Genomic DNA, 24434 nt, shown 5'->3' with positions numbered 1-24434 from the left:
GACATTCCCACACAGTTCTCAAAATGTACTTGTCTTGTGTTGGGCGTGGTGGCACACGCCTTTAATCCCAGCACTCAGGAGGCTGAGGCAGGCAGATCACTGTGAGTTCGAGGCCAGCCTGGTCTACAAAGGGAGTCCAGGACAGCCAAGACTACACAGAGAAACCCTGCCTTGAAAAAAAAAATTTTTTTTTAAACTTGTCTTAGTACTCAGTTTGGTTTTCCAGTCTCCTCTCCTTTTAAATTCTAACAATAAACTCATTTTCTGTTCTAACCACAACAGAAACACCTAAGTTCCTACTACTTCTACTTTAGTCGAATTGGCAGTTCCCAATTCTTACAGTACCTGAGGGGAGAAATGGAACAGCTCATGCTAATTTCTTTCTTCTTTTGGAACTGGCACCAGTCATAAGGATACCAAATTACATCTTTAACTATATTGTGAACTCTTCCTTAACATAAAGATGGATTTCTTTTGTATTCTTGCTACAGATAAATACTAGATAGTAGGAATTTTTAAAAATGTAACAACAGAAGATAAAATAAACAGTACATAAGAATGTATCAGTGTGTGAGTGTCTTTACATGGAGAACAAGGGTGATTTTATGGCACTATCATGCAGCAGTGTTCTTAGCAGGCTATGGTGGCACACAGCTGTAACCCCAACATCTGGGAAGTTGAGGGAGAAGGGTTTGTTATACAGGGCCACCACTAGCTATACACAAAGTTCAAGACTAGGCTGAGCTGCATGAGACATTACCTAAAACTTCACCAAAATTCAAAACAAAAGAAAAAGAAAACCACAGTGCTTTCTATAATTTAAATCTCATTTAATCACTGTATCATTAGGAAACGAAATAAATTTATAAATAAAATTAAGATATTGTTGATCTTCTACTAGTGTCATTTAGCGTGGTGGTTATTATTGATTTCATGAAATTCTGTGTGTGACTATCTTAATTCTGACATTTAGATGATAGGTATAAAACAGCATTTACTTCTGTTTTTGTTTCATTTTTGCAATCCACTTCTCCAACTATCTAATCAGCAAGTTTTTGGAATTTTTTTTAAGGTTGCATTGTGGATATATCACTGCTCTCTCTTTACTTCTTAGGTTGTTTCTCTGTATGATTTCTGTGCCATCTATCCCTACATTCTCAAAACTGTGTTTCATCTGTCTTTTTCAACTTTCCTTGGTTTGTCTACAATAGCCAATTCTTACTTAGCAAAATGATGCTTCTTTAAATTTATCTCTCTTAGAAACAAGTATGATTCCTAACTTTAGCCTGAAATAGTTCAATTACTTGAGAAAGAGTTACAGAAACAGTCAACAGTACTAAAATTATATTTTTCTGTGTATGGGTGTTTTGTATACATGTATGTATGTCTGTGCACAACTTGTGCACGTGTTACTATAGACACCAAAGAGTGTATTGGATTCCATGGAGTTGTGAACTACTATGTGTTGCTAGGAATTGAACTCAGGTCCTTTAGAAAAACAGCCAGTGATCTTAACCACTGAGTCATTTCTCCAGCCTAATAGTATAATTTATAATTTTCATATATGCTTGAAACATCTTGCTGATGTGCTTACTAAATCCTCCTGCAAGCATGACCAATTTTTTTCTGGACTACTTAAACTAGGGAGTCATCCTTACAGTTCTGAGGTTATGCACATCCAAAGTAGCTTCTGGGCCCCTTCTATAGTGTCTTAGATATGTAGGTAGTTACAGATTTATATTTTAAAATATACAAGAAAAGGCAATTTAATACAATGGTGTCAAACACCATAGATTTAAAATCCAGAGGGAACACAATGATCTAACTAAACAGTCCTCACATAAACGCTGCCATGAGTCATTGTGTTTATCTGTTTGTTTTGTTTGAGGCAGGATCTCTAGCCTAGGCTGTCTACCTGCCTCTGCCTAGCCAGCACTGAGATTAAAGGTGTGCACCACCATGCCCTACTGAGGTATTGCATTCTTTTAAGTTGCTCCATAACAATCATAGTAAAAGAGAACAACTGGTAATAGAACCTAAAGTATATATTCTCAAACTTGTGAAAGCTCCCCTTCACATAAACTTGATATGCTCTTACAATGTGAAACTCAGCAACCCCACTTATTATCTCTACTCTATCATTTACTTCCTGCCAGAAACACTTGGTCATATGTTCCCTTTAAAACAGCACTGTGCTTAATTTGACGTCAAATTTTCATTCACTGTATAGCTTCTGAGAGCTACTTTGAGTTATGACAAAGACCTTGATATTTCATGGTTTCCAATTATGATTCAAATGTGTATCACATCTTTTATAGAGCAAATGAGATTCCAGTGTACTGAGAAAGTGAAAAATAGGGTGAAAATAGATATATTAACGTAAGATGTACATCCCAAACAAAGGCTTGAAGAGGGTACACAGCAAGGGCTTGAGAAAAACAAGACACAAGAGGAAAAATGTGAACAGAAAGGAACACAATCTAGATCAAGATGGGAACACTCCAGCTCATTACTATGGCCTCTCTGTTGCTACTTTCTCTAGTTCCTCTGCAATTGTTCATTTTCTTCTCTGGTGCTACTATTCTACTTCAAGTCCTTAGGTTTCTTTAATCAAAATGGTCTTGATGTCCTACTCTCACAACTTTCCTTCTTTTTTAGTATCCAGAAATGTAGCTTAAGAAGCTAGTAAAGGTGGTTTTACCTATAATGTCCAGTACATTAAAATGTTCCATTATCACCAACTAATTTGCCTTTTCTATTCTACTTCTGAAATCTATTCCAGAAATTAAACCTCAACACAAAGTATAATGATGAAAGTGTAAGACTGATTTTCTTTTGTATTCCTCCTTAAAACCTGTCCTCTTTTTTTTTTTTTTTTTTTTTTTTTTTTTTTTTTTTTTGCTAATGATTAAAATCTTGGACAGACAGTCTAAATTATTGTCATGCATTATTTAATCTTTAATAGTAGAGTGAAGACATCAATGCAAAGTAGCTGCACATATAGAAGCACAAAGCAAGTCATCCAAACTTTAACTCTCTCTAGGGGGCTAAACACCTTTTGCTACTTTCACTGCTGCTCATACTTACCTTATCAACATATTTCTGAGAATTGTAAAGTCACAATGTTCACCATTTTCAACTGTAGAAAAAGAAGTAAAAGAAAATAGACCACAGATGTTAATTTTAATAAAGCTTATCTTTTCACAGGAATAGGGAAATAAAACCAAGGAGAGAATATGTAAAGTGCTTAGATCTGATTTTTTTTTTAAGATTTAATACTAACACAGAACTTCAAGAAACAATAGGCAAATGTACCCTAATACTACTATTGTAGCATTTAAAAAACATTATTTTTCTATTCTTTCATTTTTCTTTGTGTATATGTGGGTGTGGGTACGTGTGCATGCATCTGTGAAGGGAAGGTTGACATCCACTGTTCCCTCTATCACTTGCAGTTTTATTCAAGAAAGCCCTGTCAATAATCCTGCAGCTCATTATTTCAGCTCACTAGCTTCCTGGGGATCCTCTGTGTCCAGCACCAGACCATTATGATTACAGGTGGAATGCCATGCTATGTTTTTTCATCACAGCTCCAGTCCTCCTGTTTTCACAGCCAGCATTTTTACCAACGGAGCCATCTCCTTAGCCCTTCTTCGTGTAGCTTAATCCTTAGTGATAGACATGTAACAAATGCGCTCTTGGGAAAAAAAACACTGACAATTTCAAAAGACCATTGACCCTCTCCTTATTAGTATAGAATATATTTATTATATGTTACATTAAAAAAACTTAATGTTTTGGTTGAAAGAGAATGTAGAAAAATCTTCTTGAGATAACCAAAATGAAAAGGCTAGTCAAAAGCTTTAATATTCTTTATTTTAAAAAAAAAATATCATCAACAAGAACACTAAATGGGGATAGCAAGAAATGGGAAAAAATAATTACATAAATAAAGCAACTGTTTCAGAGCACACTTCTAAGGGACATCAAAGTTCTAAAGCACTAAGTCAGTAATTGCAGGTTGCCCTGGAACAAAGTTGAGGTCCTTTAGCAAAATCACAAATAAAGACTGTAACTTGGCATAATTTTCTAACAATTACACAATTATTTAAGACAACACGTAGTTCAAACAGTGACTCCAACTTAGTACAATATAGAAGATTGAATATTGAGTAAACTAATAAATACAAACTTATAAAAATGTTTCTATTACTAATATGATTTTTAAGGTATCATTTCATCACTAAGAGTTTATTGGCATTGAAAACCAACAGACTAGTAAAGTTACTGAAAACAGGTGACCTTTTCCTTGAGGAAAGAAAGGGCACTGGTCATGATTATGGCTGGCTCTCTCCAAACTGCTCCATTTCCAAAGATTTATTAGATCCTAGGAAATAACCTTAGAGCAACGGAAAAAGCACTTGACTACAAAGCATGCTTTCTAACAAGACAGAGAAACTGGCTTGATAGTGGTGCAGGCACAGATGAGTGGGGCAATGAAAACTGACTATGAAGTATTACAACTTTAAGATTTAACATGTACTTCCCTGACTTTGGTAATACATCTGAGAAACAGAATTATACTTGAGGAAAACAAAGACAAGGAAAATGAAATTAAAACTATCCTTGAAAACCTAGACTATATCATTGTGTATTTTATATTACTTTAAGTAATTTTTAGCACCTTTATGCAACCTTACAATAAGTTATCCACTGAAAAGAGCCTTACCTTCAGCCACACCCCAAGGATACTGCCTTCCTCTGACTCTTTTGCCATTAACTTCAATGATAGTATTGCTACCTACCACAGCAAGAGGTAAACGGTCCTATAAAATAAAGTGTTGCTGTAAACACATCTCTACAGTACTTATGATTCAATAACAACTTGTAATAGTCAATACATTAACAAAAAACTACTTGGATAGTTCGTACACTCTTATCAGCCAAGCAATAACTATTCAGGAAACTGGCATTCAAATAGTATTACCAAAGTAAGTGAGGAATAAAATTGTTTTGTTAAAAGTTTTCTAAGAATATAGTGTATATATCGGCCAAATTATTTGCTAAAATTACTCTAAAAACCATCCCATATAAGAAAGCATAGAATTTAAAAATACATTGATATTTAGAAAACAAATACAAAAAGAGCTAAGGTCAGGAATCTGATTATTAACCTTATGAGGTGCAAAAAAAAATTCTATTTTCTTAACTGTTCAGACCTCACACCTACTTGTTAAATCTGTATCTACTCACTCTGAGGCAGAGTACAAGTTTCCACTATTTTTGTAGCTCCAAGAAACACAGAAGCTATATTGTAAAACTTCTAAGATCTTCATTGGTCAGAAATATTCTTTTTTTTCTCCAGGCATAGATATTCTACCAATTGTATAGTAATTAGATTATGCATGTACATAAGACCAGCATTTACTAAACCACTTTAGCTACAGGTACTCAAAAACAATTATTAATTGGCTGGGTGGTGGTGGCACATGCTTTTAATCCCAGCACTTGGGAGGCAGAGGCAGGTGGATCTCTGTGAGTTTGAGGCCAGCCTGGTCCACAAAGCAAGTTCCAGGACAGCCAAGGCTACACAGAGAAACCCTGTTTCAAAAAAACAAAACAAAACAAACAAAATAAGCAAAACCAATTATTAATTAAAACACACAAAATTAAAACCCAGGTGTGGTGTTGCACACTTTTAATCCCATGATTTGGGAGGCAGAGGCAGGTGGATTGCTGACTTTTGATGTCATCCTGCTCTATAAATTGAGTTCCAGAACAGCCAGACTACAGAGAAAAACCCTATCTTGGGAATAAAAACAAATCAAACAAACAAAATGTCACAAAATTAAAATGATGTGGAGTTTTTGTTGACTTTTATTAAAAGACTAAATGAAGCAAGTTTTATCAGGCTCTTAAAAGATCAAAACACAAAAATTAATTCCCTTCCTGCTCATATTTGTCTCTTAAGGAGAAAAATAATTATATAAATATGAAAGCTATTTAGGATGGTATTCACCTACCCATTCGTGCAATGACCTGTTCTAGGAATTGTGAATCAAAGGTAACTATCAAGTTAATAAACATGAAGGAATAGCCATATTTGTTTTTGTATGCCAACTATTTTAGAAGTGACACTTTTGATCTTTCATATTAGAGTACAATTGGAAGGCTCAAACACTTTACTGTGCAGACAAATGAGCCTACCTTTATCTTCTTAACCAGCTTATTTTCTTCTTCATCATCTGTTTCTGGAAATTCATATATCTTAATTTTATGTTCTTGGATTTCTTTCATTATCTAAAACAGAATGGAGAAAAGGGCACCACACATAATTATGACATTAACAGTATTTTTACAAATATTTCTTGGATTTTTGAGACCTCAGTTTCTGGTGCTTTCTTGTTCTTAAATACCAAAACCCATTACTAGTGAACAGGGAGAGAAAGTAAAGGTGTTTGCCATGTAAGTCTAGAAGATTTATACAGGTAGAAGGAGAAAAGCAGAAATAGAGAACTAATTCCACAAAATTGCCCTCCAACCTCTACAAGAATGACAGGGCATGTGCACCTTCCTCCCTGCCTTCACCTTATACACACACACATAGCAAAACAAAATGCAAAATAATTTCTAATTCAATTATTTCAGAAGTGTCAATCATATGGTTATCATCACAAAAAGAATTCTAATGACAGAATATTCTAGAACCGTATTTATTTAGCTGGCCTTTATTATAAAAGCGCTTAATCATTTATTTAAAGAGAATGAAGTTATTTCTCTTCATATAACTTACTATAAAAGCTGAAGCAAGAGAGCTTAAAGCCACCGAAAATTGTAGCAAGGACAAGTAAAACACACAACGGTTCCAGGAGACAGGTTTTGAAAAGGTCTTTACATGAACCAAAGGCTAGACAAGCAAGTAAGGAGAAAACACACATTAGAAAAGAGAACCCCAAGACTTAATATCAGAAATTACCCAGTTCAAATCAAATTATCTTGTTCGAGAGTATTTCAAAGTCAAGGGAACACAGACAAACAAGTAACTGTCGCCTACCCATACAATTCAAACTCCTAACACTCCTAGAATGACCTTCCCTGGCTGTAGTTTTCTTACAGTGCTACTCTCACAGCAAGTCTCCAACAATAAAGGCACTATGAACAAAATGAGTCCCGTTATTACTCCACTGAACAGAAGTAAACACAAGTACGCCCTGCAAGATGGGGCACACCTGTTACTACTTGCACTTGGGAAGCTCAAACAAGTGGACTAAGAGTTCCTTGCTACCTTAGTCTGTAGAGTGAGATCCCATCTCAAAAAAGAACAACTTAAATTATCAGCGGCCATCAATAGCACCATTCCTTCACCTATTGCATATATCTACTTTAAAAATAAAGCAATGGCTGGGTGAGGTGGCATACAACATTAATCTCAGCACTCAAGAAGGCAAGTGGATCTCTGTGAGTTTGAGGCCAGCCTGGTCCAAATAGTGGGTTCCAGGCCAACCAGAGCTGCACAGTGAGAACCTGTTCCAAGGAACAGTGAAAATAAATGACGCCTAGAATGACAAGTCACATTTTAGTCTCAGCATTTGGAAGGCAGCAGAGCTGGCCAATTTCTTCAAGTTTGAGGGCAGCCTCGTCCACAGCATGAATTCCATAGATTCCAATCTATAGTCAGGACTAGAGAGATCATGTCTTTAAAATAAACAAAAAACCACACACACACACCTCAAAGTAATAAATGATGACTAACCAAGGAACAGATAGCCTAGCTTTAAGAGCAGTGATCGATCCTTGGCTAGAAGTTATACAATAATATTATGCAAGTGAGCATTTTCTAAATAAATGTTAAGGTCCCACCTTCCTCTACAGAACTAACTGGTAGGGATTACGTTCAGCAATTATTTTGAAAAGCTCTCAAATGATTCCCTAGGTAAAAAAAACATGACTCTAAGCATATAGAAAAGAAATTTGAGGCTAGAAAAACAACACAAAGGCACCATATATACACCAAAGCCCTTGGATTCAATATCGGGCAAAAAGCAAAAAAGAGGACAGAAGACAAGCAGTAGACATGTGACAAATCACTACTAATCTCTCCTTTCACCTCTAGCTTCTCAGAATAAATCCAGTACGGGTTATTCTAGGTAGAAATGTACGAGGCAAAGGCAGGAGGAATGCCATGATGCGGAATCCAGTCAGGTTACAGAGACCCTATCTAAAATAACAACATTGAAGAAATAAGAAGAAAAAAGAAAAAGGGGAAAGAGAAGGGGCAAAAAGAGGAAGGAGGAAAGGAGGAGCGGGGAAAGGAAGAGGACAGAAGGAGGAAAACTGGAAGAGACAAAAGAGGAAAAAACACCCTCATGATGGAAATATTAGTAGTAAAAACTACGTTTGAGATGTCAAGATTTGTATGAATTTAACACCACTTCAAAGCAAATTTTAACAGTTTTTTATTGTAAAAATTACAAAGTATTATAAAATTCATTTTTAAAAGGTTTGAAAAGGTATTCTGAGCCAAGTGTGGAGGCAGATCTTTGAGTTCAAAGCCATCATGGCCTACAAATTGAGTCTAGGACACCCAGGGCTGTTACACAGAGAAACCATGTCCTGAAAACTATTTTATTTAAAAAAAAAAAAAAAAGTATTTTGTTACAAAGGCTATAAAGATAATGAGGTAACAAAACTGTAGGGTCTATTTTGACTATAATACAAAATAGCTGTTGTTTTGAAAATACTGGCCTCAAATAAAAAAAGACTATTGGAATAGACAGACTTGCAGAAATTTACCTGAAATTTCATAAATGCCATATATGACAAAACAAAAGCAAAGAAAATGAGGAAAATGTATCATTAAGAATATTACTGAGATAACAGGACAAGAATTTAGGGGAAGAAGCTTAAATGAATGTGTGTATGTGTATGTATATATGCATATATATACACACATACATATGTATATTAATATGTACTATATTCTAAATATTTCTCCCATTAATATAAACAAAATTAAGATTCAAGAGAAAATAGAAAAGGCATACGCTTGTAAGGATAAGCAAACTAAAGCTAAAAGATAAACAGACTCTACTGTATTAAAACTAAAAGCTATTAATGACAAGAATGGTTGGGAAATATAAAAGTTACTTTATCTTGCTCACCTGCTTTTTAAACTGTTGGCATTCCTCTGGTGTGAGGGTGTCTGCTTTGGCAATTAACGGGATGATGTTCACTTTTTCATGCAAACGTTTCATAAACTCAATATCCAATGGTTTAAGTCTGAAGTATACAGTGTTTAATATGAGTGAATCATTTGTTTGAAAGAACAGATTCTTCACATCTTCAACAATTAATGAAATACAATAAGCTACTTTTACTTACTTATTAGAAACACTCTGAAGATGTCCTGTGCCAGCCAACAGGCAGAACAGGACTTTAAGAAGCAATGGAATAATTAGGAAGGCTTTTTAACTCCTGCCTTTGAAGCACCCTGGTCATTGGGGATTTGGCCCTAAAGAGGAATTGGAAAAACCAGAAAGGCGCCTAATAGAATTTCCTAGAATCAGCTTCATATTTATTAAGGTTTACAAGGTGGGCGGCTTTTTTTTTCTTCCACAAAAAAGTGTGGTCCTCCTTCAGTATATGCAATTTTTGCTATCAATTATCTTTCTCAGACAAAATGCTCAGAAGTCATTTTTCAACATGCCTCTGTGTCCATTATAATCTGGCTGGCACTTACGTTTTTAAGGCCCAATCCTTCCACTGTGGTACTTACCATCCATCACTGATTCGCCCAGGATGCAGCACCTAGAATATTGTCCCCTCACCAGCTATTCTCGACTAACGAAGAATACTAAAAATATTAATAGCTAATGACGACACTTATCTACCCAAAAATAGCAGACAAGTGAAGTCTATGTTTAGCTTTTTTTTATTTTATTTTTTGGTTTTTTGAGACAGGGTTTCTCTCTGTATACCCTTGGCTGTCCCAGACTCGCTTTGTTGACCAGGGTGGCCTCGAACTCACAGAGATCCACCTGCCTCTGCCTCCCAAGCGCTGGGATTAGAGGCATGTGCCACCATGCCCAGCCTATGTTCAGCTTTTAAAGAACAGGTTAGCTACTACCAAGCAAGTGGTATTAGGTAAGTGTCTTAATACTTTACTCTTAACTACTAGAAATAGCATAAGAATGCACTGGCGCTTAAGCTTCTTTTTTATTATTATCACTTTTCTTATTAGGTTTATGGCAAGCTACTTTGTTTATAGACTGTTACTTGGGATTTCTTAGAATCTCTTATAAAAGCACGGATAAAACAAAAACTTCAAAAAACTATTAGTTTTACACTCTCAAAAATCAGACTGGAAACTGGAAATACTTTTTTTGTGAAGCAGATGAAATGCTTATGTATGAGGAATTGAGGATAAAATGACTACCTAGCTAGGACATAAACGGGTTGTTCCAAGCCACTTTTACATGTGGTTAGGTTCTTTTATAAACAATCTAGTTTTATGTACTTCACAGACACAACTATTCCAAAATATGCACACAAGATGAGAATTATATAGTACACAATAAACAATGACATAGCCAAAATTCACGGTACTAACCCGTGTCCTGAAGGAGCAATGAAGTATAAACAACACTGCACCCTGTTATCGGGCATCTGACGTCTGTTCACTCGGGATTCTGCATTTAAGTAATCTTCAAATTTACTATCAATGTAGTCAATAACAGGCTGCCAGCTGTGTAATGCAGATAAACAGAACAATTAAGTTGTAATCAAACAAAGAAATTAACTGTTTGACAATTAAAGGATAGTAGTTTTGATTTAAAAACAAAACAAACAAACAAAAACAAAAAACAAAAACCTCATCAGTAGAAAACATCTCAAATTGTCCTTTGTTTGTTTGAGGTTTCTCTGTGTTGTCTCGGCTGACTTGGACTCACTTTGTAGACCAGGATGTCCTTGGAACACACAGAGATCCCCCTGCCTCTGTTCCCCTTAGTGCTGAGAGTATAGGTATGCACCACCAAGCCCAGCTGTCAAATTTGTTATATACACTGCTTCAAAAGTAGGTATAAAATATGGCTGGAGAAATGGCTCTCCCATTAAAGCATAAGGACCTATATTCCAATTCTTCAAACCCATATAAAAATCCAGGCATAGTGAGTGATGCATGCCTGTAACCCCAAGCTAGAAGGAAGGTGTGGGTTAGAAACAGATGGATCCCTGATGCTCACGGATCAGCCAGTCTAGCTAAACTGATAAGTTTTACCCCGTCTCAAAAACTAAAGGTAGAGCTGGGCATGGTAGATCCTAGCACTTGAAAGGCAGAGGCAGGTGGATCTCTGTGTGTTTGAGGTCAGCCTAGCTAGTCTACAAAGTAAGTTCCAGGACAGCCAGGGTGGTTATACAGAAAAACGCTGTCTTGAAAAAAAAACCAAAATCAATCAATCAATGTGGAGAGGAACCAAGGAGACACTAACCTGGACCTTAGACCTCTCTACATGTCAATATATATATATATATATATACACACACACACACACACACACCATATACATATATAACATTATGAACAAAGAAAAACTAGATAAAAGAAAACCTCAAAAAACTGCCTGAAGTATATCTTGACTCAGTACTTTTATCTCTCAAATTTAAAAAATTGTTCTGTGTCAAAAACAAAGTTCTGATAATTAAATTACATTGATAAACATGTAAATGCTAAATATTTTACAATATGAAAACAATTACATCCACAACTTTAAATTTCCAACAAAGATTAAACAATACAAAAACCTCATGATTAACTTACTGGGTATTTTAAGAATCAAGAAAATGTTAATTAACTGCAACTCAACGTCAATGTGAAACTAATAAATACTAATACTTATTACTAATGTAGAATTAATTTGGACTAGAGTTTCATAGTGTTTAATTCATCTATAATTTACTGAAAAATTGAAAGTCTAAAAAGTTAAGTAAGTTAGGATGTGATAGATTTTATTTAACAAACACAATTAGTTAAAAAAACTTTAAATTTATTATAATTATGTATTAGTATAAAAAGCATTAGTATATTAGTATGTGGTGTGTGTGTGTTTAAAAGGTATAGTAAGAGAAATCAGAGGCTGAAACAAGAGGATTTATATTCTCAACCATCTTGAGAACAAAAGAGATCAGGCCTCAAAACACCAAAAGGGGGGTGGGGGGGGGAAAGACACAGAAACAACAAACAAACCACACCAGTCTGGGAAGCAATATTTTCAAGTAAAAAAGGGAACAAATTTGATATATGAACCCAAGCCCTAATCATTTAAAACTAATGATTCTCACTGTAAGTTTTTTGTTGCTTTATGTTTTTGTTTGTAAGGCAGAGTCTCACTGTGTAGTTCTGATTAGCCTGGAAGTTGCTATAAAGAGCAGGCTAGCACTGATCTCAGAAGTACGCCTGCCTCTGCCTCCCACCTGATGAGACTAGAGACATGTGCCACCACACCTGGCTAATTTTTAGGGTATGAAAAGGTAAAGGTCTAACTATTCTGGGAAAAGAAGGGGACCAACACTTCTTACCAATTACTATTATCCACTGCATCTCCAAATCCTGGGGTGTCAACTATCGTCAGCAGCAACTGAACACCACCTTCTTTGATTAAAACTTTGGATTGCTCCACCTGTAAGAATCATTGGTGTACATGTTAACTATATACTCTGTGAGTTGTTTCCTATAACAAGAGGCAAGATGTCTTCTTCAAGGCTGTCAAATACAAATACTCAAAACACTAAGAATGTGACATTTATATAATTCCTGATTGTGTCATGGTTCTTCTTCTTGCTATAGGTAATCTATTGTATATATGTGTGATAATATAAATGTATATGTAAAAAAAAATTAAAAAAAAAAAAAAGAGACAAGGACACTCAAGTCTTTCAAAACTAATCTAGAAGCAATTTGCAAATGAAATCTAACCACCTACAGGTTTACTGTTTCCGTGTGTGTGTGTGTATGTGAGCCCGCGTGCGTGGTGTGTGTATAAATGCTTACAGGTGTGTAGCTGCACCTGTGTGTGCATGGTTGTGGAGGCCCAAGGTTGATGTGGGAATCCTTTCTAAGCTATTATCTTCTGTATGGAAGCAGGGTCTCTACATTGAACCCAAACCCCACTGACATCTGGCTATTCACTTTGCTCTGGGCATCCTTGTCTCTGCCATACTCACTATGTCTTTTACAAGGGTTCTAGATCCAGACTGCAACCCCAGTTCTCACACTAACTGGGCTTTCTCAATCTGCCAGTAGTTAGAATAAAGACACAGAGACTTATTAACTTTTATAAGTAAGCCTTAGCTTACTACCTCTCAGATAGCTCGTCTAACATAATTAACCCAACTATTCTAATATATGACTCGCTATGTGGTCCAATACCTCTTTCATTCATTCAGTCTCAGCACCTGTTCCTCTCCACATCTCACTGGCAGAGTCCCTGAATTACTGAATCTCGCAGAGACCCTCTCTCAGTAGAGAAAGTTTGATATACCTTTAAAAATTATGAAAATGAGGACGCCTTTCCACCTCCCCTTGACATTTTTTAACAGAGGATTGCTAGTGAATAAGGAGACTGTGAAGCTGAAGCCAAGGTGTGTCATGGGCAACAATGTCCAATAACACTTCTGAGACGTCCAAATTAGTCTCCACCTACACTGTCCAATAAAGCAATCCTTGGTTATGTGGTTACTTACCTCTTGGAATGTTGATGGCTGCAATCGATGAACTAAATACTTAGTTCTATTTCATGTGAATAAACTCAAATAGCTCACATGTAGCTACCAAACTGAACATTATATGTTTACTACAATCAAGTTTTTGGTTTTTTTTTTTTTTTGAAAAAAGTAGTTTATTATCAGGAAGTTGTTGAAATTGGAGAAAAGAAAGCCAACAATTCAGACATACAAGTCTATGAAAGGCATGTTTCCTATCTCTTAGATAGTCCTTGAACTCATCTTTCAGATCAATGTTCTTCAAACTGCTTTGATCTTGGCTTATGTTATCAGTGAAAACTGAGTATACCAAATATAAGCATATTTATCTACTAGCAATCTGAATATTTGAAAAGTTACCAACTCACTATTAGTAAGTATGAAGTCTATATAGATTAAAAACTATGTATCAATAAAGAAGAGTTGTAACTATGCATCAGTATTAGATTATCAAAACAAAAAAGTCAGTGAGGCATGGCGGTGCACGCCTGTGATCCCAGCACTCGGGGAAGCAGAGGCAGGCGGATCTCTGTGAATTCAAAGCTAGCCTGGTCTACAAAATCCTGGACAGCCAGTGCTACTCAGAGAACCCTGTCTGGATCTGGGGCTCTAAGAAGTTTATACTTTTTGGTCAAAGGATAATCTGGTCACATCTACCTCTTGAATTATCTTGGCTCATTCCCAGATCTTTCATACGAGTTAATGATAAACGTCACTAAAAAGAAACAACCAGAGGCTGGAGCAATGAATGGCTCAGCAGTTAAAGAGTATATGTTGCCAAGATAGGTGCTAACAACTAACTGTAACTCCAGTTCCAGGAGACCTGACACCCTCTCTTGTAAGACATCTAAACATGCATATGGTGTACATATACATCACATACATATAATAAAATAAATTTACTTCAGTGTGTTTTTTATTAACAAACCCTTTTACTCCTTTAATAATTGTATATATTAGTCACACAGCTTAATATGACAGCTTAACTTTTAAGATATTTTTTGTATTAAAAAAGATTAGGCATTGGAGCTGTAAGTAAAGTGGCAAAGAGATTATTTAGCATTTTCAAGGCCTTAGGTTCAAATCTCAATATCATTCTTTTAAAATATTCAACTTGTTTATTGACTTAATAAGAAAAATAAAGCATTTATGTATTTAATGAATCTGTTTATACAGATTATTTTCCATCAAATACAAAGAAGTCAGCAGCAAATGGGAAAGATCCAAAAACTAGTGCTGTAAACTAGTGCCATTCACAGGATCCAATTCTATCATATCATCTGGTTTTCCAAGTATCCTCATGGGACCCATGGAAAACAAATTAATTTAAGCCCAGGAATTTGAAAGTTTTAGTAATCTGTGCCAAATGGTCACTTTCCCATGCACTTTTCTTACGCAGGTCACATAGGCATATTTTAGAGCATCACCCACAGTTCTCGAAGATTAAATACGTAACTTACTGCCAAAGAAATGAAAACACAGCATTTTCAACTCTGTTTTTCTCTAGAACTAAGTAAAACTAAATCTCATATTGTTTATGTGTGTTGTTGACTTACTGAGGCATCCTTTGGCTCCTTACATCCAACATATCAAAGATACCTCTATTTCTAATATTGTCGCTTTTCAATCTAAGCGCAAAGCAAGCCTTCAATGACTATTTTTCAGCTTTACAACCAAAAGGACTACCAAGTACACTAACCGTTTTAACCTAATGTTTACAAGAATCTTATTAACGTAAACAAAATGTGGTATTTAATTACGCACACAACATGTTGAAGAGAGGGCTAACATTTTCTGTCAAGGGCTTACACCTTTACTTATACTTGCTCAAAAAGTGGCAGCAAGGCCAAAGCTCTGAAGAGAGCCTGATATATTTACTTGCCTCAAAGCCAGAAAATGCAGCATTTAATACCACAAATGTTTCTTTGGAAAACATAAAAAAGGAAAGATGTGGTACCATAGTACCATAACCCTGTTCTCTGAGCACCCAGGAGGTAAATTACAAACAAGGATAGGGCTCTTGGGAATAAATGCTTCCTTTATATTCATTTGTAAGTATTCACTCTTGTCCTCTGCAGAGCTATCACCAATCTTCAGTGCCAGACTTACCTATCACTCAACCTACTGCATCTTGCCATCATACCATTTCACTAAATCCTAGAAACCACCTCAATAGCACCTTACTTACAGCAGCATCTTTGTTATTTCATAATTTCTATGTTTTCCAACTATAGATCATTAAAAATGTTGTGACCATCATTACTAAAGACCCAAACCTAGTATGTAAAGGACTCGAATGTTTATGCAACTGATTGGCTCAAAAGCTAAAAAGAAATAATATCTATAGGACATTTAGCTCTGTGGAAAGTTTTCAAGAAGTCTATAAATATAAAGCATTGTATAGTATAACCCATTGCTTTGAAACTGCATCGCTACTGAATCTGTATCACTATAAAATGACTACTTAAGTGATTTACTAAACTTCACATACCAAGAAAACATTTTTTTTTCCCAAGAAAACATTTTACAGTAGAGCAAGTGTGCCAATCAAGAACTTAAAATTGCTGGGTGTGATAGCGCATGCCTTTAATCTCAGACCTTGGGAGGCAGAGCCAGGCAGATCTCTGTGACTCTTGAGGATAGGCTGGTCTATAAACAAGTGTAGGACAGCCAGGTCTACCCCAAGAACTTGTATCAAGTTTAATATGTTTGAGATCACTGTTTCTCAGTGGTCCTGACTGAAGTGAAGGTATAGACAGACAGACAGACAGACAGACAAATAAAATGTAATTATCATACACACACACACACACACACACACACACACACACACACACACACACTATGGCATGTAGTATATTGTTTGTTAAGTTTTTCACCAATCTTGGTATCTATACTTGAAGTAAGAACATGAAGAGTGCAACTGTCTACTTTCCCCCTGTTGTTTAATTTTTAATAGCCCATTTAGGAAAACTATATAAATGAAGACAAAAGCAACATGGCACCATTGTATTCAGTTTGAAATATTCTTCAAAGGGTAAGGAGAAACACTTCCCTCTCTACTTTCTACTGAGATAAAATGAAAGCACTTTACAACTGTCCAGGAGCACCACAAAACAGGAGTTTTCTATACTAAACTTTGTGAGTATAGCCACCTGAGACTTTACAAGAGATGGAAATTATCTGAGGCTTGCCTCCATCTGAGGTACACTCACGTGGAGAACCACTAGTATAGAGGAGACCATGCCTGATACCTGCTCCCATCTGGAAATGCTCAGCAGGAGTCCTTAGGCCAACAGCGGAGGCTAAAAATTAATCTTAAGTGTTCAAGTGAGACCCTCACTTGAATCAGAACAGTGATCTCAGAATCAGCGCTCCGTTAGTTTAAGTACTTAGTAATCTTCCAAGACTATGAATGTCAACAAATCTCTCCCTCAACACACAGGTTTCCTATAAATTTAACATTCAGGAAGGAGACTATGACGTTGTGGTATTACTTATTAAAGTTTCACTCTTTGGCCATAACCTAGGAGAGGATTTTTCTCTTCTTTCATTTTCTGACAACGGAAATGTTCCAAAAACCCTTCACGTCACAAAAGTCACGGGCATTTCTCTTTTAAAACTCCAGATGGTATGCCTATATCATTCTATATGTATGAAATGTGATGTAATAATAGATCAGTTCCCTCTACTGAGACAATTTATTACTTCAAGGACAGATCATCTGCTAGACTACTGGGCTGTGGGGGAGCCAACAAGCTGCAAAAGGTGACCACATTCTAACTAAATTCAGGCCTTTTGAATGACTCTCATCCACAATATGCCATGTTCTTCCCTGGTAGGAAAGAAGCAAAAGTTACATCTTTCTAAATAGATGCTAGCTGGGAATAAGACACCTAACTGTTTAAACTGTAGGGGTTCCTATTTAGATAAAGAACTCCTGAAAATGAGAAAGAAAATGATAGGAAATATTAAAATGACGAAAGTAGTGCAATGAAACTTAAGTAGCCAGTTAGTAAAACTGCCCTACTCAACCTTACTGCACATCGAAGACAATGCATGAAAGCCACATAACGCCTTTTGTCTTTACACATACATATACAGAGTATTTGTGTGAGTAAAAAAGAGAAACCCAAATATTTATTCAAAATAAAAAGTATATGTTGTGACTTATTTCTACAAAACCGTATTGCCCAGCAATCAGAACGAACAAGTACAACCAGCATGAGTAAGTAAGAGAAATAATCCTCAGGGGAAAAAAGGAGCTTCAAAAATAAATCTACACGAAGTTCAAGAACATCCAAATTAATCCAGAAAGGTGAAGGGTTTATCTCTGAGAACAGAGTGATATAACATTGGACGAGAAGCATGTGGCAACTTCCTAGAATGCTGTAAATGCAGTACCTATTGACCCAGAAGCTCTATACCTAGATATATGTATGCATGTGAAAATCCACAATACTTATGGTTAAGTTTGTGATTTCAGAACAAAACTGAGTAAAACAGGACAAAGGAAAAAAAATAATACACCTAATGTAGACAATATCTCATGAATCCTATAACAGATATTTCTGCAATTTATAGAACAGACTATGGCTATAATCTTTTACTGAAATATTTTGTCATAAACATGTTACACTAGATTTCTATGTGTTAAAAATCCCCATAATTACTTGTTAAGTTACTGTGGTGAATAGGTAAGGATAGCTAAAAATAAAGGGTGGACAAGCAAAGTACTTGCCACACAAATCTCCAAAATTCCATGTAAAAAAAGCCACCTAGGTGCAGCAGTATGTATCTGCAATCTCAATGCTGGCCAGGCAACAGAGCCTGAGAAGAAAGCTCCCAGCCACTAGAAGACATGTCTCAAAAAACGAGGTAGATGACTTTCATGTAGCAAAATAAACCAGAAGAAAGCTGTTAACTTGTAATGATAGTATGTTGTAATTCATAAAGTAGTAATAAAGAAAAGTTAATCAATTTATGAAGAATGTATTAAGTCTATTCAACTGACAGTCATTATCCATCTACAGCATGAGTGAGTGAGTAAGTGAGAGAGAGAGAGAGAGAGAGAGAGAGAGAGAGAGAGAGAGAGAGAACAGTACAGTTTGAATTTGCAACTTGTCTCTTCATTCATTACATGATCTCAAGGCATGGCACAGTCTCTGTCTCAACTGTCACATTTGTAAAACGAGATATTTCTACCATCTACCACATAAAGTTGTAAGACTAATAATCAAGTAAATTAATAAACATTCACAGCATTTACAGTAGTATCTGGAAGATAACAGTGACTCATTAAGTCTTAGACTTTATGATTGATGGAGATCTGAAATTAGCTATCTATAGGCTAGAAAAATAATGAGAACTCCAAAAATTACGTAACCAAAAAGTTTTTGTAGGTCTATGACAATATCCAGCAGATTATTTTATATCAAATACATCTGAACTTAGAAGTCTACTCTGTAGCGTTCATTAAAGATTTCCAAGTTTGATGATATTGAATATTAAAAACTACATTTAAAAAAGTAAAGTTTTTCTTTTTTAGGACTAAAATCTTCACTATTAATCACAAAATAGGCTGTGTAGACTCACATTCTTAGAAACACCTTTCTGTAGGTAATTTTAAGGTTTAATTTTCTTCCCTTTCTAAACCAAACAAAGCTAAATGACAAATAAAATATTCTCTTCACAAAACCACTACCACCACCACCACCACCTACTCCTCCTCCTCCTCTTCTTTTTTAGTTTTTGAGACAGGGTTTCTCTGTGTAGCCTTGGCTGTCCTGGACTCACTTTGTAGACCAGCTGGCCTCCAACTCACAGCAATCTACCTGCCTCTGCCTCCCGAGTGCTGGGATTACAGGCAAAACCACTCTTAATCAAATGACTAAACGGCATCTGGCAGTGTTATATGTTTCTGTCCTTCCATCTAGCTCATTTATAATCACTACTACTTCAAATCTAGCTAAGTCAACAATGTGCTGTGTAATTACTCCATCAGCCCATCAATAAGGCTTTAAACCAACAGTTACAGCAGTGCTACCAAGCAAAAATATATAGTGATCCATGCAAGTACTTTTAAATTTTTTGAACTACATTTATTGCAAAAGCTTGGGAATGATAGGTAGCTACAGGCTATTGTGTTGCAAAGTCTAGAGCAACTATTCTCAACCTACGGGCTGTGACCTCTTTGGAAATCACATATCTGATTTCATATGGCTGAGGTCACCGTAACATGAAGCGCTGTATTAAAGGGAAGTCTGAAAACTCCTGGTCTGGAATCTAGGCCGTGCTTATAACGTGTGTTCTGCCACTTAGGATCCTGTTAGAAATGCAGAAATCCAGTCCTACCACAAACATACAAGATCAGAAACTATATTTATTAAGATCTCAGCTCATCTGCTTGTCTATAGACTAAGAGGTGACAAACTGGAAGCCACACAACTTGGTGGTCTTACATAATTACTACTGCCATTTAGCTAACATACGGTACTAACTCACTGCAATAGTGGAAATGTTATATGGCTGTCCAAAATAAGAAACAGCGTTTGTGGCAACAGAGCATTTGAGCTGTGTATGGTGCCATGTGAGAAATTGCTTTCTAAATTTCACTTAATTTTATTGGCTCAAGTTTAGCTGTATGTGCAAAGTGAGTATCATAATTGACAACAGAACTCTGGGGTTATTACTATATCACAATGCAGTTTTTAGGAGGGTCATGGGGTAATGACAGCAGGCTCAAGATAATTCCTCTCATCAGCCAAGTACGTTTTTGTGTTTAATAAAGTCATGCTTACCACTTTCCACTTAAAGGTCAAATATGAATGTACTTCTAGACACTAAATAAAAGTTATACAACAAATTGTTGCATGGCAACATAACTCTACATAACATTATATACCTGTACAGTCTTTTTGATTCTATGAGAAGGCCCTGGATACTCTGGAGAATACAAGTCTGTGAGGAACAATGAGTTGATTAATGTTGACTTTCCCAGTCCAGATTCACCTAAAATAAATAGAAGAAAAATCTGTCAAACTTAGGTGTTTTATACAATAGATAGTAATGCTAGTACTTCACTGGTTTGTGACACTCTAAAACATATGACAAAGACTCCACATTAGGGCTGGAGAGATGGTCCACCCATCAAAGGCTAGGTTCACAATAAAAAACATCAAGACTCCATATAAAAAAAATATATTTTAATTCTTTTCCCTTTATTTATTCTTGTTCCACACAATACATCCACACAGCAGCCTCCCCTCCATCTCTGCTCCTCCTGGTTCCTCCCTTCCTCACTTCCCCTCAGATCCACTGTTCCTCTGCTTCCTTTCAGAGAGGAAAAAAAGGATGCAGAAAAAATATTTTTGTCCTCAGTTTCTCACTAGCATGGTCAACTGAAAGGATCTAGAACCACTTACTAGATAAACTTCCAGATTGTTTAGATTAGGTAAGCCACTGGGCATGCACATGAGGCATTTTTGACTTGGTATTGCAATACAGGTGGAAAGACCCACCTAAAGAGAATGGGGGCTTAAGGGAGACATCACTCCCTGGAGTTAGGTCCCAAATTACATAAGAAGCAGCTAGCTGAGAGCAAGCAATCAGCTTTCTCAACTTCTTGCCTGGGTGCAATGTAAGCAGCTGCCTTAAGCTTATAATGCCAGCCCTTCCCTGCTACAGCAGGCTGTGAACCCAAGTAAACCCTTCTTATGTTGTTTTTGTCAGGGCAGTGTACAATAGCCACAGGAAAAGGAAGACACTAACCAATTAAGAGCTACACTGTCAAAGGGTTTAAATCAGTGTTTAATAACTTACCACCCATCACCTTTAAAACTAACACATATAATATTGTAACTGACACTTTTAACAGAAACGTATTTTAATGACCAAAGTCAGTCACATTAGGGGGGGGGGGGAGATTAGCTAGCTTATATATCGTTATTTCAATGAAATAAAAAGTAAAAGTAGTAATCATTATTGCAGACAATAATGAACGAACAAAGATATTTAAAAAAAATAGAAATCTGGGACTACAGAGATGGCTTAAGATAATGGTTAAGAACACATACTGCTCTTGCAAAGTAACCCAATTAGACTCCCTGCGCCTATGTCAGCAGCTCACAACTGTAAATCTAGGGGGATTCAATGCCTCTAGCCTCAGTGGGCACCTGTATTTCCATGCACATGCCCAAAAAAGAAGAGAAGAAGCTCTGGCATGACTTCTACTGTGATCACATATTCTTCAATTTTTAATGTGTAATATATATAGTACCAAGCATACAGTTCATTTTACCATAATAGAAACATCTTTAAGGTATACATCATACAAGGTTAAAACATACTATAAAATGTAATGGTAACTGATGTCACAGTTAATGCATTTATTTTTACTACTCAATAGACAATAACAGGCAAGTTTTGAATTAAGTAACATTTACATATGCAGGCTGGGTTCTGTTCATAATAGCTCAAGAAAGAGCTAAGATCCTTACACTTATAAAATATCCAGAGAAAAAAGAGCAGAATGGTACAAGTCACTTTAGACCTAAGCATACAAACAGGTTGAAAAATAAATCTATGCAAAAGAGGAAGAATAGTCATTCTAATATCACGCAAAACAGGTCAAAAACTGTTAGGACAGTAAAAATAAAATAAAAACAAAACCCAAAAAAACCCAACAGACTTTGTATGCTGATAAAATTATCAATTCACAAAGATATAACTTACAAACACACATCAATTCACAAAGATGTAATTATTATAAACTATTATAAACAGAAAGAGCTAAGATCCTTACAGTTATAAACTATCCAGAGAAAAAATAGCAGAATGGTACAAGTTCTCCACTAATATTTACATGTTAATTTTCTAGCATCAAATGGATGAAAACAGATACCAAATAGCAAAATTTCCAAGTATGTAAAACAAACAATAAAAGTAAAGAAATAAATAATTCTATAATTATAGTTGGACACTTCAGTCACAGATAGAACAACTAGATGGACAATAATCTAAGGAAAATTAAGATATGAACTATATTATGAACAAACTAGAGCTAATAATGTAAGTGAAACATTGAACTCTGTAGAATAATACATATTTTTCTCACATAAAAAGTAAAAGATTTTTTAAGGAATGACTAAAAGTCTTCATATATTTTTTTAACTGAAATCTTTTTGTGGCACCTCCTAGGTATTCAGGCTGTCAGAAATTCATTCAGGTGGATGATGTATAAGCACAGCTCATTCTATGAGAAGCATAGGGCCACAGAAGTGGCTGTTGAAGCTCTGGGTGAAGAGTGGAAGGTTCTGTTGGCCAAAATCAGTGGTGGGAATGAGAAACAAAGTTTTCTCATAAATCAAGGCATCTTGACCCACTGCAAGGTGCACCTGCTAATGTGTAAGGGGTATTTTTGTTATAGACGCAAGAGAACTGGAGAGAGGAAGCACAAGTCTGTTTGCAAACATACTGTGGATTCCAATTTAAGTTTTCCAATCTAAGAGCTCTCAGCTTTGTTATCGTTACAAAGAAAAGGGATGGGGGAAGACCACCAATGTATTATGAGAAAGACTTTAAACAAAGATGGTAAGAAGCCAAGGACTAAAGTATCCATGATTCAGCATCTTGTTACCTCACGTGTCCTGCAACATAAATGTCAACATACTGCTCTGAAGAAACAACACACTAAGAAAAATGAGGAGGCTACAGAATATATTAAACTTTTGGCCAAGATAATAAAGGAAGCCAAGGAACAGTTTGCCAAGAGATGTAAGCTGTCCTCATTGAGAGTTTCTACTTCAAAGACTAAGTCCAGTCAAAAATACGTCTTCAAATTTAACAATCAGATCTTTAAAAAAAAAAAAAAAAAAGCTGAAATAAAAGCATACATTTTCTTACCATAACTAAACAAAACTGGTGCATGGAGACAGCTCAGAAGTAAAGTGCTTTGCAATAAAAACGTGAATACCAGAGTCTAATCATGAGTACCCATGTAAAGGCAGGATGTGACTATACTCACCACCAACCCCAGCACTGTGCAGGCAGAGACATAAAAACCCCTGTGCTCACCAGTCAGTCTAACCTAATCAGTGAGCTCCATGGTCAGGGAGACAGGGGGATCCTGTCTTAAAAAAGAAAAGGGGGGAAAAAAAAAAAGAATGCAAAGCAACTGAGGAACTGATATCAACTTGTTGCCCCCACATGCATGCACACACACACAAGCACATGAACAAACATAAACTGAAAATTTTACACATATTTAGAAATTAATCAACATACTCTCATGCAACCAAAGGATCGAAAAGAAGGCTATAAGGAGAATTAAAATATATATAGAGAAAAAGGAAAATGACAACACAGTTTGCCAACCTTATGGCACTAAGAAAGGCAGTACTAGGGAATTGTCAGTTATAAATGCTTACATAAAATTGATGCTCTGATTTTTTAAAATTGCCCTTTCAGCTTGCACATCTAGAAAAGAGTAAATTAAACACAAAAAGAAATAATAATGGCTACAGCAGACCAAGAGAGGGAGGGAAGAGAAGGAAAAAAATTAGCAAAACTAAGTGAATTGTCCAAATAGGGCCTTCAAAAATAAACAGGTCATCAACTACACTAAAAAAAAAAAAAGAGAAAAACTGAAATTAGAAATTTTAAAACATGGAATATTT

The 24434-nt window shown here is 35.9% G+C and overlaps 1 protein-coding gene across 1 annotated transcript in view; it reads right to left on the bottom strand.

The window, feature by feature from the left end:
• Septin7 (septin 7) overlaps nucleotides 1-24434 on the bottom strand; it is a 67090-nt gene that overhangs the window by 10832 nt on the left and 31824 nt on the right. The window contains exons 3-9 of the mRNA XM_051156094.1: nucleotides 20663-20769; nucleotides 12577-12677; nucleotides 10610-10744; nucleotides 9162-9279; nucleotides 6208-6300; nucleotides 4730-4826; nucleotides 3088-3139 (exon numbers count right to left, since the gene is read on the bottom strand). Coding sequence (XP_051012051.1) covers nucleotides 3088-3139; nucleotides 4730-4826; nucleotides 6208-6300; nucleotides 9162-9279; nucleotides 10610-10744; nucleotides 12577-12677; nucleotides 20663-20769 — 703 coding nt within the window. The remainder of the gene's footprint in view (nucleotides 1-3087; nucleotides 3140-4729; nucleotides 4827-6207; nucleotides 6301-9161; nucleotides 9280-10609; nucleotides 10745-12576; nucleotides 12678-20662; nucleotides 20770-24434) is intronic.

The sequence above is a fragment of the Acomys russatus genome, chromosome 14, assembly GCF_903995435.1.
Source record: "Acomys russatus chromosome 14, mAcoRus1.1, whole genome shotgun sequence".
In the NCBI taxonomy this organism is placed as follows: Eukaryota; Metazoa; Chordata; class Mammalia; order Rodentia; family Muridae; genus Acomys; species Acomys russatus.
The sequence above is the reverse complement of the archived record's forward strand: the minus strand, read 5'-3'. Positions and strand labels throughout refer to the sequence as shown.